This window comes from Neolamprologus brichardi, chromosome 11 (genome assembly GCF_056152115.1).
Source record: "Neolamprologus brichardi isolate AB-2024 chromosome 11, ASM5615211v1, whole genome shotgun sequence".
Lineage (NCBI taxonomy): Eukaryota > Metazoa > Chordata > Actinopteri > Cichliformes > Cichlidae > Neolamprologus > Neolamprologus brichardi.
The window spans coordinates 30648136-30666108 of NC_142114.1; the positions used below are offsets into that span (position 1 = coordinate 30648136).

Below are 17973 nucleotides of genomic sequence, written 5' to 3' on the forward strand. Positions count from 1 at the left end.
CTTTCAGGCGCAAAGTGAGACAAAAACAAAGAAGAGAGACGATCAGCTGATCATTGATCATGATTGAAGCAGCAACAGGAGAGGGAGGGGGAGGCAGTCGCTCCATATATCGGTTAAGCTCAACGTGGGAATGCTTTACAAACATTCAGAGATGAACTTACACACTTACACACTCTCTGCGATAACTTTGTCGGTTGGTAGCGAGGCTCCAAATCAGGGGCGATTCTAGGATCAGAGCTTTGGGGGTGCTGAGCACCCAGAGAGCTGCCCAGCCAGGCAAGGTAAACTTTACTCGTCACGATGAGACGTCCTCCCTGTCTCTGTCAGTCCCTGCATCCTTAAATGTCTCCAGTTGTCCCGAGTTCTCTCTGACTGTCTCCTTGGTGCATTTAAACCCCTGTTCCTCTCTGTCCTCATCGTCTGTTGTCTTCGTCTCTGTTATCACTCATCATAATTTTACCATCTCTGTGCAAGTCTGCAAATTTCTTTATTAAATCATGAGATTCTTAAATTCATCAAGTCTCTCTGTGCCTGGGTGCTCGTCACAAAACATGACATCACTGTTTTGTACATTTTAACACAATTTAATCCCACATTTGTGAAAGAAAAGCAAAACACTTTTTTGAAAAGTCTGTAACAAAACCATCAGATTTGATAAAGGTTATTTAAATGCTGCAAAAGAAGAATGGATTGGAATAAAAAAAAAAAACAACATATACTTAATTACTGGAGGAGAATAATAAATGATGCTCATAGTGAGTAAAAGGTAAACTGAGTGCATTTCTGGGATACATACAATAATACTCCCAAAACAGAATAAATTATTACAAAATATTAATTAAAACTATAAAAATGGAGGCAACTTTGCCTGTGGTAGAATGTATACAATGTATGAAAAAATCTTTACTGCAGATACTAATTTTACTATTTTAATAATACTAATTTTGTGTTGTCAGATTTATGAGTTTCATGCTTTCATAGTGGTCCTTAGGAGAGCTCGACATTTTCTCAGGTCCACACTGTAAAAAGTTTGAGAAACACTGATAAGTGTCTGTGTGCTTTTGGAGAACATTTAAAGCTGCAGTACAGAATCTTTGAAACAAGCTTAAAACATTTTTAGAAACAGAGCATCTGCTTCTCTTTACAGCTCCTCACTCCACAGTCTTTGGCACTGATAGTGCACAAATGTGATGCACGTACTGCGGCAGTCATACGGACAACTGGACGGTCCAAAAGTTGGCTGACCTGTTACTGGCTGAGGTTTTAGTAGAGTTGTAGCTGAACCACATAAAAATATATCATTAATGCTTCAGCACCCCCAAAAATGGGCTAAAATCGCCCTAACTCCAAATGCTCAACCAGACCGCCGTCAGGTCTCGCACGCTACAGCCGCTCTATCACGTGACACATACTGCTCCGACGTGCTACGGTTATGAGCCGAGTCACGCCATGTCGCAAGTTTTGTGAGGTACTTTCATTATATTCAATGGATCGGATTACATTTTTTTATTTCTCTCCGATGTCCGATCCAGTAATTTAGGTCAGTATCGGACCGATTCCCATACGTCATGTCGGATTGGTCCATCTCTAAATAAAACTGAACAGATCTAAAGAAGGTGTTCCTGAAATTTGGCTTCATTAGAACAGGACGGGTGGATGAGCACAGCCCTCTCAGCACAGGGCTGACAGGACCTATAAACCATAATATACATCAAATACACAGTGACTTAAAAGAAATCAATAAATACACAAACACTTCAACCGCTGCTTCCTCAGACTGCATGAGTAACAGGAACCGCTCACTGTCGGATCTGTGAGCGCTAAAATTACTGTTACTAGAGCCATCCAGTCGTTCTCTAAAAGTGAACATTAACTTTCTTCAAAGTGCCTTAAAAGTCCAAACACCCACAAACATCTGACTGGCACTACCCCCTCTAGGTCTCCTGACCAAAAGGGGGCAGTATATAACGTATGCAACAAACATAAATCAACAAAATCACTTAAACAAAAGCTGAATTTGTGTCAAACAGTATTTGCCTGCACATAGAGCTTACATCATTGTCTGTATATGTCATCATTTCTTTGGTCAGTAGTAAAGTAACCGAGCTATTTCCCCTTTTTGAAAGAAAACATGTGTTAACCCCTGGACTAAAGAACAAATGCTCCAAGTGGGCGAGGTGCTAATTTTCAGATGGCAGGTCTACATCTAGAATCAAAATGATCACAAACATCAACAACCAAAGTGAAGCATTAAGACAAAACAGAGCAATGTCACACAGGATCCACACATTTGGGCCACAAAATAGATGTAAATTGACTAAAGTAAGACACAAATAAGACAAAAACAGATGCAGCGTGATCACAAACAGACACATGTTGGCTACATGTTGATGCTAAATGACTAAAATCACACGTGCAACACTTTCTACATATTTGACAACAGAAGAAAAACACAAACAAAGTTGGAATGTATTTTTGATTATTTAAAATTTTTATTTTATGCCAAATTAGATTTTTAGCATAATCAAGCACCAAATCACAAAGTCTCCTCCCTGTTTGTACTGTAAGGTCAAAACCCTACAGTACTACAGAGAACCCCAACAATCAAATGATCCCCCTCTGAGCAAGCACGAGGCGACTGTGGGGAAGAAAAACTCCCTTTAAGAGGAAGAAACTTCCAACGGAACCGGGCTCAGAAGGGGCGGCCATCCGCTGCGACCGGTTGGGGGGATGGAAATCAAAAAGGAGACGAGATGGCGTGAACTACAGTTGTTAAAATTTGGATTTGGTGCTAAAATTCTGCTTCAAGATGTTAAAAGAAGCAGGGCGGCGGGGAAAAGCCAGGATGGTCATTTCAATCATCTCTGGCTTTAGTGAACCACCTAAAGGGTTTTCCCAGAGTTTTTCCCAACGCTGAAAAAAACCTGGAAATTTTGGACTTTTTGGGAGGACTGGGGATGACTCCGAGGAGCATTTTTAGATGCTTTATCAGAGCCTCATCAAAAGACGCATCATCTGCCATCGCAGCCTTTAACACATTGTCTGGGGAGCCAAACTCCTTGATGAGGCATTTGGCCATTTTCTTGATGAACTTTTTCTTGTCATTCATCAGACTTGTGGCAGACTCTGTGCTGCTGAGTTCAGGCTGCATCACATCTCTCAGACGCTTGAGGACCGCATCTACTTCTTTTGTAGTACATGCTGCCCTGGCAAAAAAGTGTTGAGTTGCAGGTTTTGATTTTCTGATGACTCTCATCATGAGGATAAGGGCGAGGTCACTGGAAATTTTCTCAGCATCAGAAGATGACACTGATACAGACCTCATCGCTGACATGTCAGAGGAATCCTTGAGTGAGCCTGAAACACTGGCAGAGCGTTTTTGGGGAGAAATGCTCCCAGATTTTGGTGTCTGACGTGACTGATCAGGTGCCTGAGAGCATTTTTCTGGGGTAATGCTCCCAGATTTTGGTGTCTGATCAGGTACCAGAGAGCATTTTTCAGGGGTAATGCTCCCAGATTTTGGTGTCTGATCAGGTACCAGAGAGCATTTTTCTGGGGTAATGCTCCCAGATTTTGGTGTCTGATCAGGTACCAGAGAGCATTTTTCTGGGGTAATGCTCCCAGATTTTGGTGTCTGATCAGGTGCCTGAGAGCATTTTTCAGGGGTAATGCTCCCAGATTTTGGTGTCTGATCAGGTACCAGAGAGCATTTTTCTGGGGTAATGCTCCCAGATTTTGGTGTCTGATCAGGTACCAGAGAGCATTTTTCTGGGGTAATGCTCCCAGATTTTGGTGTCTGATCAGGTGCCTGAGAGCATTTTTCAGGGGTAATGCTCCCAGATTTTGGTGTCTGATCAGGTACCAGAGAGCATTTCTCAGGGGTAATGCTCCCAGATTTTGGTGTCTGATCAGGTGCCTGAGAGCATTTTTCTGGGGTAATGCTCCCAGATTTTGGTGTCTGATCAGGTGCCTGAGAGCATTTTTCTGGGGTAATGCTCCCAGATTTTGGTGTCTGATCAGGTGCCAGACAGCATTTTTCTGGGGTAATGCTCCCAGATTTTGTTGTTACAGGTAATGGAACAGATTCTCTTCCACTGCCATCTGAATCTGTGCTTTTTTCCTTTGTTGGCGTCCTTGTTCTTTTAATAATTTTCTGGATGTCTTCCACAGCCTCAGAAATATTGTCCTCAATCAGTTGATCTTGGTTGTCGTTCTCCACCCAGAGTAAAAGCTTTTGTACAAACTTTTCTACTTCGTCTTCTACGAGCACATAGAGGACTTCGGCAGAAAAGGGACGCTGTGATCCATGTGCTGGTTGTGGAGTCCTGGAGATGACAGTGTCAGACAGGGATCTACCCATTACAGGTTCGGGGACTTGATACAGTCGATCCGTCATAAGTAGATCAAACATTTTTGCCGTTAACTCCACAGTAAAATCTCTGGTTCCCCCACTAGTTAATTTCTCATATAACCGATTAACGTCTGATCTAATCGCGTCAAAGTCGACGGGAGAGGAACGTATGTACCGGAGCAGTGTGTTTCGGCTGGAAACCATGCTTTTATCAGAGGGCACTGTGCCACCTTTGGGGAACTTGAAAATGTTTTTTAGACAAACAAAAAAATTTCTGTTTGCCGTTATTACTTTTCTCAGCTCTTTTGTCATTTTTTCAAATTGTTTTCTCGCAAACATGAAAAAGCGCTGTTTGCGTTCGAGCTCGGGGCGAGGGGTGAAAGGCAACAGTCTGAAGAAGAAGTCTCTCATCTTGTTGATAATTAATCCTGCATTAAAGGCAGCTTTGGGTAAGTGACACCTCTCACAGTGCTCTTCACTGCTTACATCCATGTTGCCAGTTATCTCATTTACGATGTCAGCTGCAAACGCTTCTACTGGGGTTGGAGCTCGGAAACTTTGGCTTCCTGCAGCTCGTTTTATTTCGTCCTTTTCTGTTAGATGTTGACTGTTAGAGTCGTCCACATCTTTATCTGTCATCTCTCCATCTGAGTTTGATGACAGGATCACAGAAATCTCTGTGATTGCTGATTGCACGGACATCTTTGAATCCGTACTTTCTGTACCGGAATCAGAGCCGCTCGACGCGCACCGGCAGCGCAGCTTACGCGCTACATGCCTTTTAAGGCACGAGGCAGCGTGGCAAACCATGCGGTGCAGCTTTTTAATATTACTACATTTGCCGCTGACATAAACGGCGGGGTCTTGCGGGAGATCGGGGCTTTCTCTAATGAGTTTGACCGTTGAGCTGACCTTTTCGGAGATCTCTTCCTCGACCATCCGTGTCAGCTCGTCAGCGCTCTCATGTCGCTGTTCCGGGACGTTAAGAGCGCCGGCGATGGCGGCTGAGATGGAGACTCCGAGGGACGGGCTTATTTTCCCCGCACCTGAAGGCTCCGGATCCTCCTTCGTCATGCCACCCTGAATAACAGGAAGGGCATTTTTGAGGATTGTGCTAGAGGCGATCTGAATGATTTCACAAATCATATCAGCGAGCACCGCTCGGACGCCTGAGTCGCATGTGCCACCTTCTATCACGCTCCACTGAGCTCCAGAGAGCCTTTCGAAGCACCTGTTGATAGGTGGCAAAATCTGGTCTGGTGTGACCACGACTGAATTGTCATTTACACTGAGTGTTGACATGGTTGTATCGCACATTAGATTTTCTGGGTTTGAGAGAACCGCTGGATAATTTCCTTGTTTGGGAGAACGCCGACTGTTGAACATTTGCAAACAGATGAGCAGTAATGTTTCTGTGTGAGAGCCCCTATTTAAGGCTTTCCCTGCCTGTGACGTGGCTGTGACGATCGAAGCAGAAGCTAATTCCTTTGATCTGCCAGTGACGTCACACAGAACGCACGAGCACACGGATAGAAGCCGCGCGCTCACCATATCCCAGGATTCACTGCGGCTGCGTCCCAATTGAGTGACCGCACGCTTGAAGTACGCGCACTACGCGTTCTACGTACGTGCGTACTATAAGTACGAGAAGTGCGGAAGTGAAAGGCTTGTGAAATGGGACGGTCTAGCCTTCGTCGCGCTGTTCAGGTTGCCTAGCAACCATGATACTAACGCGAGAAACGTTACAGCTTTGTTTGACAGAAATGAAGGAGAAAAATGTTTTGTTGGTCATTCATTTTTGTCATGACATCACTGTGATTAGTTGAGTATCTGAGGCTGAGACCACAGGACTGTAAAACATGATTGTTGGGCTTCATTTCTGTACTGAACAGTTATTTAAGATTAGTTAGTAAATAACAATTAGCTAATGTTGGTCACGAGACTAAAATCATCTCACTGTGGTAGTGTAAATATAATATGGCCAATATTATAGTATTGTCAGATTATTGTGATATATATATATATATATATATATATATATAACCAAGTTAATGCTGAAAGTCTGAACATCACTAATGTCACATAACTTTGCCGACATGTGCACTCTTAGAAAGGATGTGTTACAAAATGACACAAAAAATGTGTTGTTACACTATTAACACATTTTGTGTGAATTTTAACATAACATGTGTAAGAAAATGTGTAAACATTGAAAAAATGTGTAAAACGCTTAACACACTTGATGTGTTGCACAGTTTAACACATTTTGTGTGTTATTTTCAGAATCTAACAACAGGACCTAAAATTAGCAGCTCAGTAATTTGATGCTAGCCCTTTGTTTAGTGAAATAAACTGTAGATTAACAATGTATTATAACTATATTAACTGAATAAATAAAATGTTTAGTTATTGTTTGTTTTCCATAATCCTTTCCTCATTACTTTCAACAAATAAAACATTTTATAATGTAATGTGGACCAAGTTGTGTATGGTGTACTAAAATTCTGAAAGAGGATTAATTTTTTTATTTCTCAATATGTGTGGCATACCAATTAATGGCTATGGCTATACTATAAGCAGAAGTATCCACAAATAACAAGCTTAATTTTGACCGTAACATGTGAATACAATTGAAGCAAAAGTAGGAAATTAAATGAGTAAGAATACACATGCTGAAAATTGAAACAAAATCTGCCCAGCAACATGACATACCAGCGGCGGGAAGGGGGCGCTATCTTTCGCGCCACTGAGACAAAGGAGGCAAAGATGGACGTTACGTCGCCTAGTATGTTGTCAGACCTTACAGTAAGTATCATTTACCAGTTTATCTTAATGTACTGAAAATATGCCGGGTTTCTGGAAGAATGTGAATTTATATAAAATATAGGAGTTATGTAGGAGTTTTGAGTTTAAGTTAATTACTGCTTAACTATACCTAGCTAACCTTAATGTAACAGTCTTGCTAACATATCCTACTCTTAATTTTATTATTAGTTCTTGGCTTTCGTGCCATACTTCATTAGAGTTAATGTGTTTTGGTAGTATTTTTATGTATTACTTTATTCATGTATTTATCTATTTACTTTATTTATGTATTAGAGTATTCAGAAATTGCTCTTAGAACCAGTGTGGTAGTTGGCTAGCGGCTCCGACAGGCATTTTGTTGTCTATGAGCAACGCCAGAGTCGGCACCTAACCGTAGCAGTGTTGAGTAAAATGACAATATTGTCGTTAGCTCTGAATAGAGCAAATGTAGTTATCACCGCGACCATTCGTTTACTAGCACAGAATAGGAATAAAGACTGAGTAACGTTAACATGAAATATACCTCATATTGACAGAGATAATTATTTTTTCAAGCAGTTAAAGCAGTTTTTGCATCTAGTATGATTAACTAAATTATGTGCACATTCTTTTTTAAGGCTTCTTGCTGGAAACATGCTCTGATATAGTTTCTTTTTTATGCAGAACTTGTGAGGAAGTAATAGTCAGTGTTATTAAAAAAAACAAAAAACAACAGCAACTTGACCATGTAAATTATCTTACTTATTTAGTCATGTGTTTCATTTTTTCAGCACACATATGACAACTTAGAATCTGTCAAAGTCCTTGTAACCACTTTTATAGATGAGAAAGAAATTTGTAAAATTGTAAAATTCTTATTGTCAGCAGTGCCACAGACATCATAGGTCAAAGCCAAGCTCAGCACATGGGCTGTGTGCTTGATAGGTTGCTAAAGTATAACACTGATTTCATGGAATATATTGATGTTGACAGTGAGGTAGACATTAAGGACTTTGATAGATTCCATATCGTCCTGTCAGCCGGACGGCCACCGATGGAAACCTCTCTTGGGGAGATTAGACAAAATCAGGTACACTTTGCATTTCTCCAGTTTCCTAAGTCATGAAATGTGTTTTAACAGTTATTAACTATTAGTCAGGATCAGATTTATCCACCAAATAGCAACTAGAAGATAAAATCAATTTATTTATTATTCAGAATTTCTTTTAGTCATTGCGTTATAATCACGGTAATTAAGGTAATTCTGCTGCAGCTTTTTGAGTAAACTCGTGCTTCTATGCTCTGTGGAAATTTGCTGTCATAACTTTGAAGATTATTGCAGAGAGGTAAAGTGTCTGGTGTTGCCTTTACACAGTCTACCATTACCACAGAAGAACAAAGTCAACCCCTGAAGTCACTCAGGAAAGCCCCACAGATTCTTAAGGAGTATGAAACCTGTTGGTGCCATTGAGGAAGCTCCTTGTGAAGACTTGCATTGGGGATTTGGTGGAGAGGTGTGGTTAGTAAGTATAGCACTTTACTGTACTTTGTTAAAATTTTGCAATGAATGTTTTCCTTTAAAAATGTTGAGGTGCACAGAAGTAAAAAAGTTTACCTTTGTTTTCCAGTTACCCTCTTAGTGCAGAGAAGCTAACTGTAGCAAAAAGCATCATCACCACTTTTCCATCCCTGAGTGGCAGGACAGGGGGAAGGATTTGTAAGTAAATTTAGCATTTTAATAATGTAAATTCCACTACATACTGTAAATTGCACTTGTTCCCACTTACTGTGTATCATTTAACCTTTATCTAATTATTTATTAGAGCCTTTTTTCTCAGTTAAAATTGCTCAGCTGTTACCCATATACCTCTGTCCTTTCTAACTAAGGAGCATTATTATGATCCAGTCTCTCATTGTGGATTCCTAGAGACTAAACTGCGCAACATTAGACGGAATCTCGACCAGGGGCAGAGACGTTATAAGAAGCGGAAAGTAACAGATGACTGTGGTGAAGACAAGAAGCTCAGGCGAGAGGATGGGAATACCAGCAGCACAGATGAGTGGGTCACCCAAGTTATTGCGGCCCTCAGCTGAGAACCTTCCAATTATCATGTCAGGCATGGAGGAAACATACACCAGTCTCAGAGCCTGGAATATTCGGAGAGTACCCACGGTTGTTGGACATGCCAAGTCTGGTAAGTTGCTTGGTTCCCTGGTAATGGTTTATGTACTCCTTCTCCACTCAGTTGTGTTTTGCATACAAAGTATGTAACAGGAGTCGATACATTTGGAGGTATGTTTATGAGCTCCTAGTGAATATTTTGAAAGTTTTATAACTTCAGAGTTGGATCATTACTCACTGGGCACTGATTACAATGAGCATCACTTTTCACATGGTCCAAAATCTTAGTCGTACCACCAAATGACTATCTAATAGTAGAGACATCAAATGACAATGCAGAAAGTGCTGCTCGTGGAAGTGAAAACCCTACAAAAAATCACCTAAATCTGTATGAAACTCTGCTTTCAGCAGCACTATTTTCCGCAAAAAAGCTCTACAGGACAAACCGCAGACAGACAAAATAAGAAATTGTCTGCTAGAAAGTTGAACATCAGCTAAAAAGTCCTAATTTTTTCTCAGGGTCTGATGGGACCCAAATCATAGCTAAAATTAAGGAATAATGGATTGTATTCAAATACCACTCCAAGTAAATTGTTATGTTTCACTGTGTAGGTAAGCTTGATGTGGAATGGGTAACAGAAATGTGATACTGTAAAGTTTGATTTTAGCCATACAGCTACCAAATGGGCAGAATGTACTTTTGATTTAATGTATTTAATGCTTCATTTTAAACTTAAACACTTTTTTTCTTTCCATAAGCTGGACTTGGAGTTTGGCAATCTTACAGGAGGAAAGGTGGACCTCTTTTTGCGAAAATGGGAAGCCAGTATCATTCTGAAGCTCAAATCAGTAGCTGCCCTGGAAACAAGAGCACCCCACCCCCACCCCCGCCGTGTGTTAACACACCTGCTCCCACCAGTTGGCGCCAGTCGTTGCAGCCTTAAATCAGCTATAACGCACTTGGTTGATTTTGCACTGGTATGTATTCAGTAAAGTTCTCACGGTATTTACCTGAGGAAAGCATTTGTCTACACCTCACTGAATACTTCTCTAAAAATCTATCTTTATCTTCCCCATCTCCAAGCCTGGAACAAGTATTGCATCGCTTTGCAGTGATCCTGAAGCATCATCCACAACACACCAACCCCAGCTGATATGCATCGGTGATCTAAAGAGGGCAACCAGGCAGTACATCATTGTTGCTAAGAATGACAGAGTAACCATTTCTCTGAATGGTGGCCTGACGTGTGCTTGGATAAGCTTTTCAAACTGTACTGGGTATGTAACTTGTCCTATCCAGCACCACTTGGCTCCGTCCTCACCTTCCTTTGAGTTTGTCTATGAACTGCCGCTGTCCACCCAAAGGAAAACCAAAGTACTGGAGCTGATTGCACAGATTAAAGGATGCAAGTAAAATGTTCACCTGTCCAAAATGTAGAGAGTCTCTGTTCACAGAGGTGAGAAACCTCATTTGGCATCTTTGTCAAATACACTGCTTATCAGGACTGACCATTTTTATGCCTATGCAGTGGAAAGGTCAGACAATATGAACTGATTGGCTGAAATTTTTGATTTTCGTATTTAAACCCAAGGTACAGAATTGTATAACCTGGATGCTATATTTGCCAAAATGTATGTTTTTCTGTTCGCATGCAACTGCACATTTGTTAAATGTTGACATTTTGTTGAAGATGACAATTGTTACCTTTAAAAAATTTAATTCATGTATTGTCTGGATTATATCAGAACATTATATATATATATTGGAAAAATTGAAAAATTTGATTATTTAAAATTTTTATTTTATGCCAAATTAGATTTTTAGCATAATCAAGCACCAAATCACAAAGTCTCCTCCCTGTTTGTACTGTAAGGTCAAAACCCTACAGTACTACAGAGAACCCCAACAATCAAATGATCCCCCTCTGAGCAAGCACGAGGCGACTGTGGGGAAGAAAAACTCCCTTTAAGAGGAAGAAACTTCCGACGGAACCGGGCTCAGAAGGGGCGGCCATCCGCTGCGACCGGTTGGGGGGGATGGAAATCAAAAAGGAGACGAGATGGCGTGAACTACAGTTGTTAAAATTTGGATTTGGTGCTAAAATTCTGCTTCAAGATGTTAAAAGAAGCAGGGCGGCGGGGAAAAGCCAGGATGGTCATTTCAATCATCTCTGGCTTTAGTGAACCACCTAAAGGGTTTTCCCAGAGTTTTTCCCAACGCTGAAAAAAACCTGGAAATTTTGGACTTTTTGGGAGGACTGGGGATGACTCCGAGGAGCATTTTTAGATGCTTTATCAGAGCCTCATCAAAAGACGCATCATCTGCCATCGCAGCCTTTAACACATTGTCTGGGGAGCCAAACTCCTTGATGAGGCATTTGGCCATTTTCTTGATGAACTTTTTCTTGTCATTCATCAGACTTGTGGCAGACTCTGTGCTGCTGAGTTCAGGCTGCATCACATCTCTCAGACGCTTGAGGACCGCGTCTACTTCTTTTGTAGTACATGCTGCCCTGGCAAAAAAGTGTTGAGTTGCAGGTTTTGATTTTCTGATGACTCTCATCATGAGGATAAGGGCGAGGTCACTGGAAATTTTCTCAGCATCAGAAGATGACACTGATACAGACCTCATCTCTGACATGTCAGAGGAATCCTTGAGTGAGCCTGAAACACTGGCAGAGCGTTTTTGGGGAGAAATGCTCCCAGACTTTGGTGTCTGACGTGACTGATCAGGTGCCTGAGAGCATTTTTCTGGGGTAATGCTCCCAGATTTTGCTGTTACAGGTAATGGAACAGATTCTCTTCCACTGCCATCTGAATCCGTGCTTTTTTCCTTTGTTGGCGTCCTTGTTCTTTTAATAATTTTCTGGATGTCTTCCACAGCCTCAGAATATTGTCCTCAATCAGTTGATCTTGGTTGTCGTTCTCCACCCAGAGTAAAAGCTTTTGGACAAACTTTTCTACTTCGTCTTCTACGAGCACATAGAGGACTTCGGCAGAAAAGGGACGCTGTGATCCATGTGCTGGTTGTGGAGTCCTGGAGATGACAGTGTCAGACAGGGATCTACCCATTACAGGTTCGGGGACTTGATACAGTCGATCCGTCATAAGTAGATCAAACATTTTTGCCGTTAACTCCACAGTAAAATCTCTGGTTCCCCCACTAGTTAATTTCTCATATAACCGATTAACGTCTGATCTAATCGCGTCAAAGTCGACGGGAGAGGAACGTATGTACCGGAGCAGTGTGTTTCGGCTGGAAACCATGCTTTTATCAGAGGGCACTGTGCCACCTTTGGGGAACTTGAAAATGTTTTTTAGACAAACAAAAAAATTTCTGTTTGCCGTTATTACTTTTCTCAGCTCTTTTGTCATTTTTGCAAATTGTTTTCTCGCAAACATGGAAAAGCGCTGTTTGCGTTCGAGCTCGGGGCGAGGGGTGAAAGGCAACAGTCTGAAGAAGAAGTCTCTCATCTTGTTGATAATTAATCCTGCATTAAAGGCAGGTTTGGGTAAGTGACACCTCTCACAGTGTTCTTCACTGCTTACATCCATGTTGCCAGTTATCTCATTTACGATGTCAGCTGCAAACGCTTCTACTGGGGTTGGAGCTCGGAAACTTTGGCTTCCTGCGGCTCGTTTTATTTCGTCCTTTTCTGTTAGATGTTGACTGTTAGAGTCGTCCACATCTTTATCTGTCATCTCTCCATCTGAGCGTGATGACAGGATCACAGAAATCTCTGTGATTGCTGATTGCACGGACATCTTTGAATCCGTACTTTCTGTACCGGAATCAGAGCCGCTCGACGCGCACCGGCAGCGCAGCTTACGCGCTACATGCCTTTTAAGGCACGAGGTAGCGTGGCAAACCATGCGGTGCAGCTTTTTAATATTATTACATTTGCCGCTGACATAAACGGCGGGGTCTTGCGGGAGATCGGGGCTTTCTCTAATGAGTTTGACCGTTGAGCTGACCTTTTCGGAGATCTCTTCCTTGACCATCCGTGTCAGCTCGTCAGCACTCTCATGTCGCTGTTCCGGGACGTTAAGAGCGCCGGCGATGGCGGCTGAGATGGAGACTCCGAGGGACGGGCTTATTTTCCCCGCACCTGAAGGCTCCGGATCCTCCTTCGTCATGCCACCCTGAATAACAGGAAGGGCATTTTTGAGGATTGTGCTAGAGGCGATCTGAATGATTTCACAAATCATATCAGCGAGCACCGCTCGGACGCCTGAGTCGCATGTGCCACCTTCTATCACGCTCCACTGAGCTCCAGAGAGCCTTTCGAAGCACCTGTTGATCGGTGGCACAATCTGGTCTGGTGTGACCACGACTGAATTGTCATTTACACTGAGTGTTGACATGGTTGTATCGCACATTAGATTTTCTGGGTTTGAGAGAACCGCTGGATAATTTCCTTGTTTGGGAGAACGCCGACTGTTGAACATTTGCAAACAGATGAGCAGTAATGTTTCTGTGTGAGAGCCCCTATTTAAGGCTTTCCCTGCGTGTGACGTGGCTGTGACGATCGAAGCAGAAGCTAATTCCTTTGATCTGCCAGTGACGTCACACAGAACGCACGAGCACACGGATAGAAGCCGCGCGCTCACCATATCCCAGGATTCACTGCGGCTGTGTCCCAATTAAGAGACCGCACGCTTGAAGTACGCGCACTACGTACGGTGCGTACTATAAGTACGAGAAGTGCGGAAGTGAGAGGCTTGTGAAATGGGACGGTCTAGCCTTCGTCGCGCTGTTCAGGTTGCCTAGCAACCATGATACTAACCACGAGAAACGTTACAGCTTTGTTTGACAGAAATGAAGGAGAAAAATGTTTTGTTGGTCATTCATTTTTGTCATGACATCACTGTGATTAGTTGAGTATCTGAGGCTGAGACCACAGGACTGTAAAACATGATTGTTGGGCTTCATTTCTGTACTGAACAGTTATTTAAGATTAGTTAGTAAATAACAATTAGCTAATGTTGGTCACGAGACTAAAATCATCTCACTGTGGTAATGTAAATATAATATGGCCAATATTATAGTATTGTCAGATTGTTATGATATATATACACTGTAAAAAAGAAAAAGTTGAGAAAACTTAAAATTTCAAGGCAACATGATGCAAGAGATTTGAGTTTTCTCAACTTTTGCAACTGTTGTTGACTTAACTAAGATTTATTTATTATTTTACATGTGTGTGTTCCTTCTTTTTCCTTTCAGCCTTAGAGGGAACATGTTCCCTCTAAGGCTGAGGTAAAGACGCTTTTCTTTGCAAGCTCCTTTGAGCTGTAAAGAGAAGCAGATGCTCTGTTTATATTCTAAAAATGTTTTAAGCTTGTTTCAAAGATTCTGTACTGCAGCTTTAAATGTTTTCCAAAAGCACACATACAATTATCAGTGTTTCTCAAACTTTTTACAGTGTGTACCACCTGATAAAAATGTCAAGCTCTCCTAAGGACCACTATGAGAGCATGAAACTCATAAATCTGACAACACAAAATTAGCATTATTAAATTAGTAAAATTAGCATCTGCAATAAAGATTTTTTCATACATTGTATACATTCTACCACAGGCAAAGTTGCCTCCATTTTTATAGTTTTAATTAATATTTTGTAATAATTCTGTTTTGGGAGTGTTTTTTATGTATCTGTATTATATTATACATCGTATACATTATACAAGTTAATCTCTGTCCAAAAAATGCACTCAGTTTAGTTTTTACTATGAGCATCATTCATTATTCTCCCAGTAATTAAGGTTAGGATATGTATTTTTTTTTTTATTCCAATCCATTCTTCTTTTGCAGCATTTTAATAACCTTTATCAGATTGATGGCTTTGTTACAGACTTTTCAAAAAAGTTTTTTGCTTTTCTTTCACAAATGTGCGATTAAATTGTGTTAAAATGTACAAAACAGTGATGTCATGTTTTGTGACGAGGACCCAGGCACAGAGAGACTTGATGAATTTAAGAATCATATGATTTAATAAAGAAATTTGCAGACTTGCACAGAGATGGTAAAATTATGATGACTGATGACGGAGACGAAGACAACAGACGACGAGGACAGAGAGGAACAGGGGTTTAAATGCACCAAAGTGACAGTCAGAGAGAACTCGGGACAACATTTAAGGATGCAGGGACTGACAGAGACAGGTTTATCTTGCCTGGCCGGGCAGCTCTCTCGAGTCAATGGTTGAAGAAAAATGGCGGGCGGCCGAAGTGAAGCGCAGAAATACCGTCTTCAAAGTAAGCGCTGGGCTTTTATCTCACTTCAAATATACCGCGGAACAAATGTTAGCGTAATAAAAAGTCTTAAAAAGTCACGTTTAGCGACCCTTCGGCTAAGTTACGTGACGTTAGTGAGGTCGCGTTTAACGCGCTCTTTGGTCCGTTAGTTAGTTCAGGTTTCTGCCGAAGCTCCGTCTGTTTGTCGCTGTGAAGCCAAACGTACTTAAACGGTTCAGGAAACACCGAGCAGACGGTTGAGCAAATATCTGGCCCGCGAACTGCGGTGAGGACGCAGACTCAAGCATGCTGTGCTGCAGTTTGTCCTTAAAGAGCTCTCATCCTGTATAAAGCACTAATAATGAGACAGACAGTAGATGGAGAAGTCCTCCTCCTGTTTCCTGCGGTTGTTGTCAGGCTTATATCAAACAACCTGAGTCTGTCACCTTTGTTATAAAGACCAACACTGAAGTGGTCGGGCAGAGAATCAGCGCTGTATCCATGCAAACACATGCACAGCAAGCAAAGCTCGGCCTTGGATTCAAATAAAGACACAAACATTTCCAAGTGCGTCCATCTTTGCTGATGATGCAGCAGACACGCTGACCTCCAGTCAGGAGGAGGAGGAGCATGTTCTTCCTCTCACAGACACTGAAGCCTGAAACTGAACGGCCCGTTTACTGCGTTTAACCTCAGTCCTAGTTTCATAGTTCGACGCCCGTGACCTCGTCTAGCTCCAGTTCACAGCCCGTTCTGCCAGACGTCAGTCTGTTTGCATCTGTAATAACTTTGAATAAGTCATCTTCAGTTAACGACTCTGAGCATCTTTAATCAAATGCACTTTAATGAACACTGGGCTACTTTCTAAAACCACTTTTACAAAGTCTCTGATGGACGTGGGAGGAGGAGCGAGGATGACATTTATATCAGATGAAGAGTTCTGACAGTGTCACAGCTGCACAGACGTCTCATCGTGTCGGTATGTTATTCATATGTTTGATTTATTTCATAATCTCACACATTCATTGTCTGGTATTCTAATAAAATAAATAAATCCAGATGACCTGAGGGATCTGGAAGGTTCATACTGGGTCAGGAGGTCACTGATGTATTTTGGTCCTAAACCATTCAGAGCTTTATAGACCAGCATCAGAACTTTAAAGTCTCTCCTCTGTCGGACAGGCAGCCAGTGTAAAGACCTCAGAGCTGGACTGATGTGGTCCACTTTTTTGGTCTTAGTGAGGACTCGAGCAGCAGAGCTCTGAATGAGCTGTAGATGTCTGACTGATTTTTTAGGTAGACCTGTAGAGGTCTAGGAGTGAGTCTGTCCTCTGTGTTTCTGCACAGTCTGGTCCTCCTGGGCTCATCGGGCTTTTCTTTCTCTGCAGATGTCAAACCTTCAGTCTCGAGGTCAGTGAAGGTTCAGCTGAGGGCGGGATCTGCAGACCTGAACGACCCCACAGTGCAAGAATCCATCCTGCAGCAGGTCAGAGGTCACACGGGCCCCGATACAAGGAACAGACCGCTATAACTACTGTGAAATGATAGAGAGCAGTGAGTCTGTGCAGGTTCAGGGACACGTGACAGCACACAGCTGCAGAGATACGGGGCTCGTTTAATGCAATCCCAACCATTTGTATTATTTAACCTTTTTTTAACTGGTAACTTGAAGATTTAATTTCAGATTACTGTGAGGAGACGAAGTGAACCAATGACAGGCAACGAGGCCTAATTCTTCAGTTTCATCCCCAGCCAGTTCATTCAGTTCATTTCCCCCAGAAACAGCACGAACAACGTTTTCTGCTCACTACAGAAACAACGGCTGATAAATGAGGAGCTTCTGTTAATGTGTGAAAACTGTGTTTCAGGTGAGGGAGAAGCTGGTGGAGCAAGGCATCAGAGAGGAGGTGAAGCTGAGGTGGAGGACGCAGCCTGATGGGAAGGTTTTCCACAGAGAGGAGGAGACAGCCGGTTACTGTGAGGAGGAAGACTGTGGGTCGGTTTAGTCTGAACGTTATTGGCTGATGTTCCTCAGATGATCTGCTGTGTAATTCAACTTATTTCCATCTCTGTACTCTGACTGCTGGACTGTAACAGCGTAGCTTTGCATGACTGACAGTTGGAAATCATCCTTCTTTATCCTGAGCTCAGATCACAGAGTGTCTGATGTTTTATGCTTCTTTGTTTCTTCTGATTGGTGAAGCTAAAGTTTGCAGGTGAGCAGGTGAGCGGACCTTCTGTGTCTCAGATATAAATGTTCATGATATCCTGTCTCTACATATGAAAGTTCAAGAGGAGAAAAAGGTGAAGCTGAGTGTTCAGAGCAGCCTGATGTCTGAGCTTTTTGACTTCATACTTTATATTTCAAATGAGCTCCCAGCAATATAACAGTAGATATGCCGTATATGTCAGCGAGTCGGGCATTTATGCTCTATTATGATATTAAATATACATTTTTCTGTCTCAGAAATGTCTCTGC

The 17973-nt window shown here is 42.0% G+C and overlaps 2 protein-coding genes and 1 pseudogene across 2 annotated transcripts; 1 reads left to right on the forward strand and 2 right to left on the reverse strand.

Annotated features, from left to right (window-relative positions):
- Positions 1–2470: 2470 nt before the first annotated feature.
- On the reverse strand, positions 2471–5931 carry LOC148100737 (uncharacterized). The gene has a single exon (XM_087848562.1). The coding sequence runs from the start codon at positions 5900–5902 to the stop codon at positions 2855–2857; it is 3048 nt and encodes a 1015-aa protein (XP_087704688.1). The 5' UTR covers positions 5903–5931; the 3' UTR covers positions 2471–2854.
- A 1123-nt stretch (positions 5932–7054) lies between these two features.
- Positions 7055–11245, forward strand: LOC118455332 (uncharacterized). Its single transcript, XM_087848014.1, is given in 9 exon segments — positions 7055–7156; positions 7927–7998; positions 8001–8225; positions 8511–8592; positions 8595–8658; positions 8764–8852; positions 9063–9330; positions 10017–10235; positions 10342–11245. Coding segments are annotated over 7 exon segments (636 nt in total). The 3' UTR covers positions 9065–9330; positions 10017–10235; positions 10342–11245.
- LOC148100738 (uncharacterized) lies at positions 11044–13871 on the reverse strand (annotated as a pseudogene).
- Positions 13872–17973: the final 4102 nt, after the last annotated feature.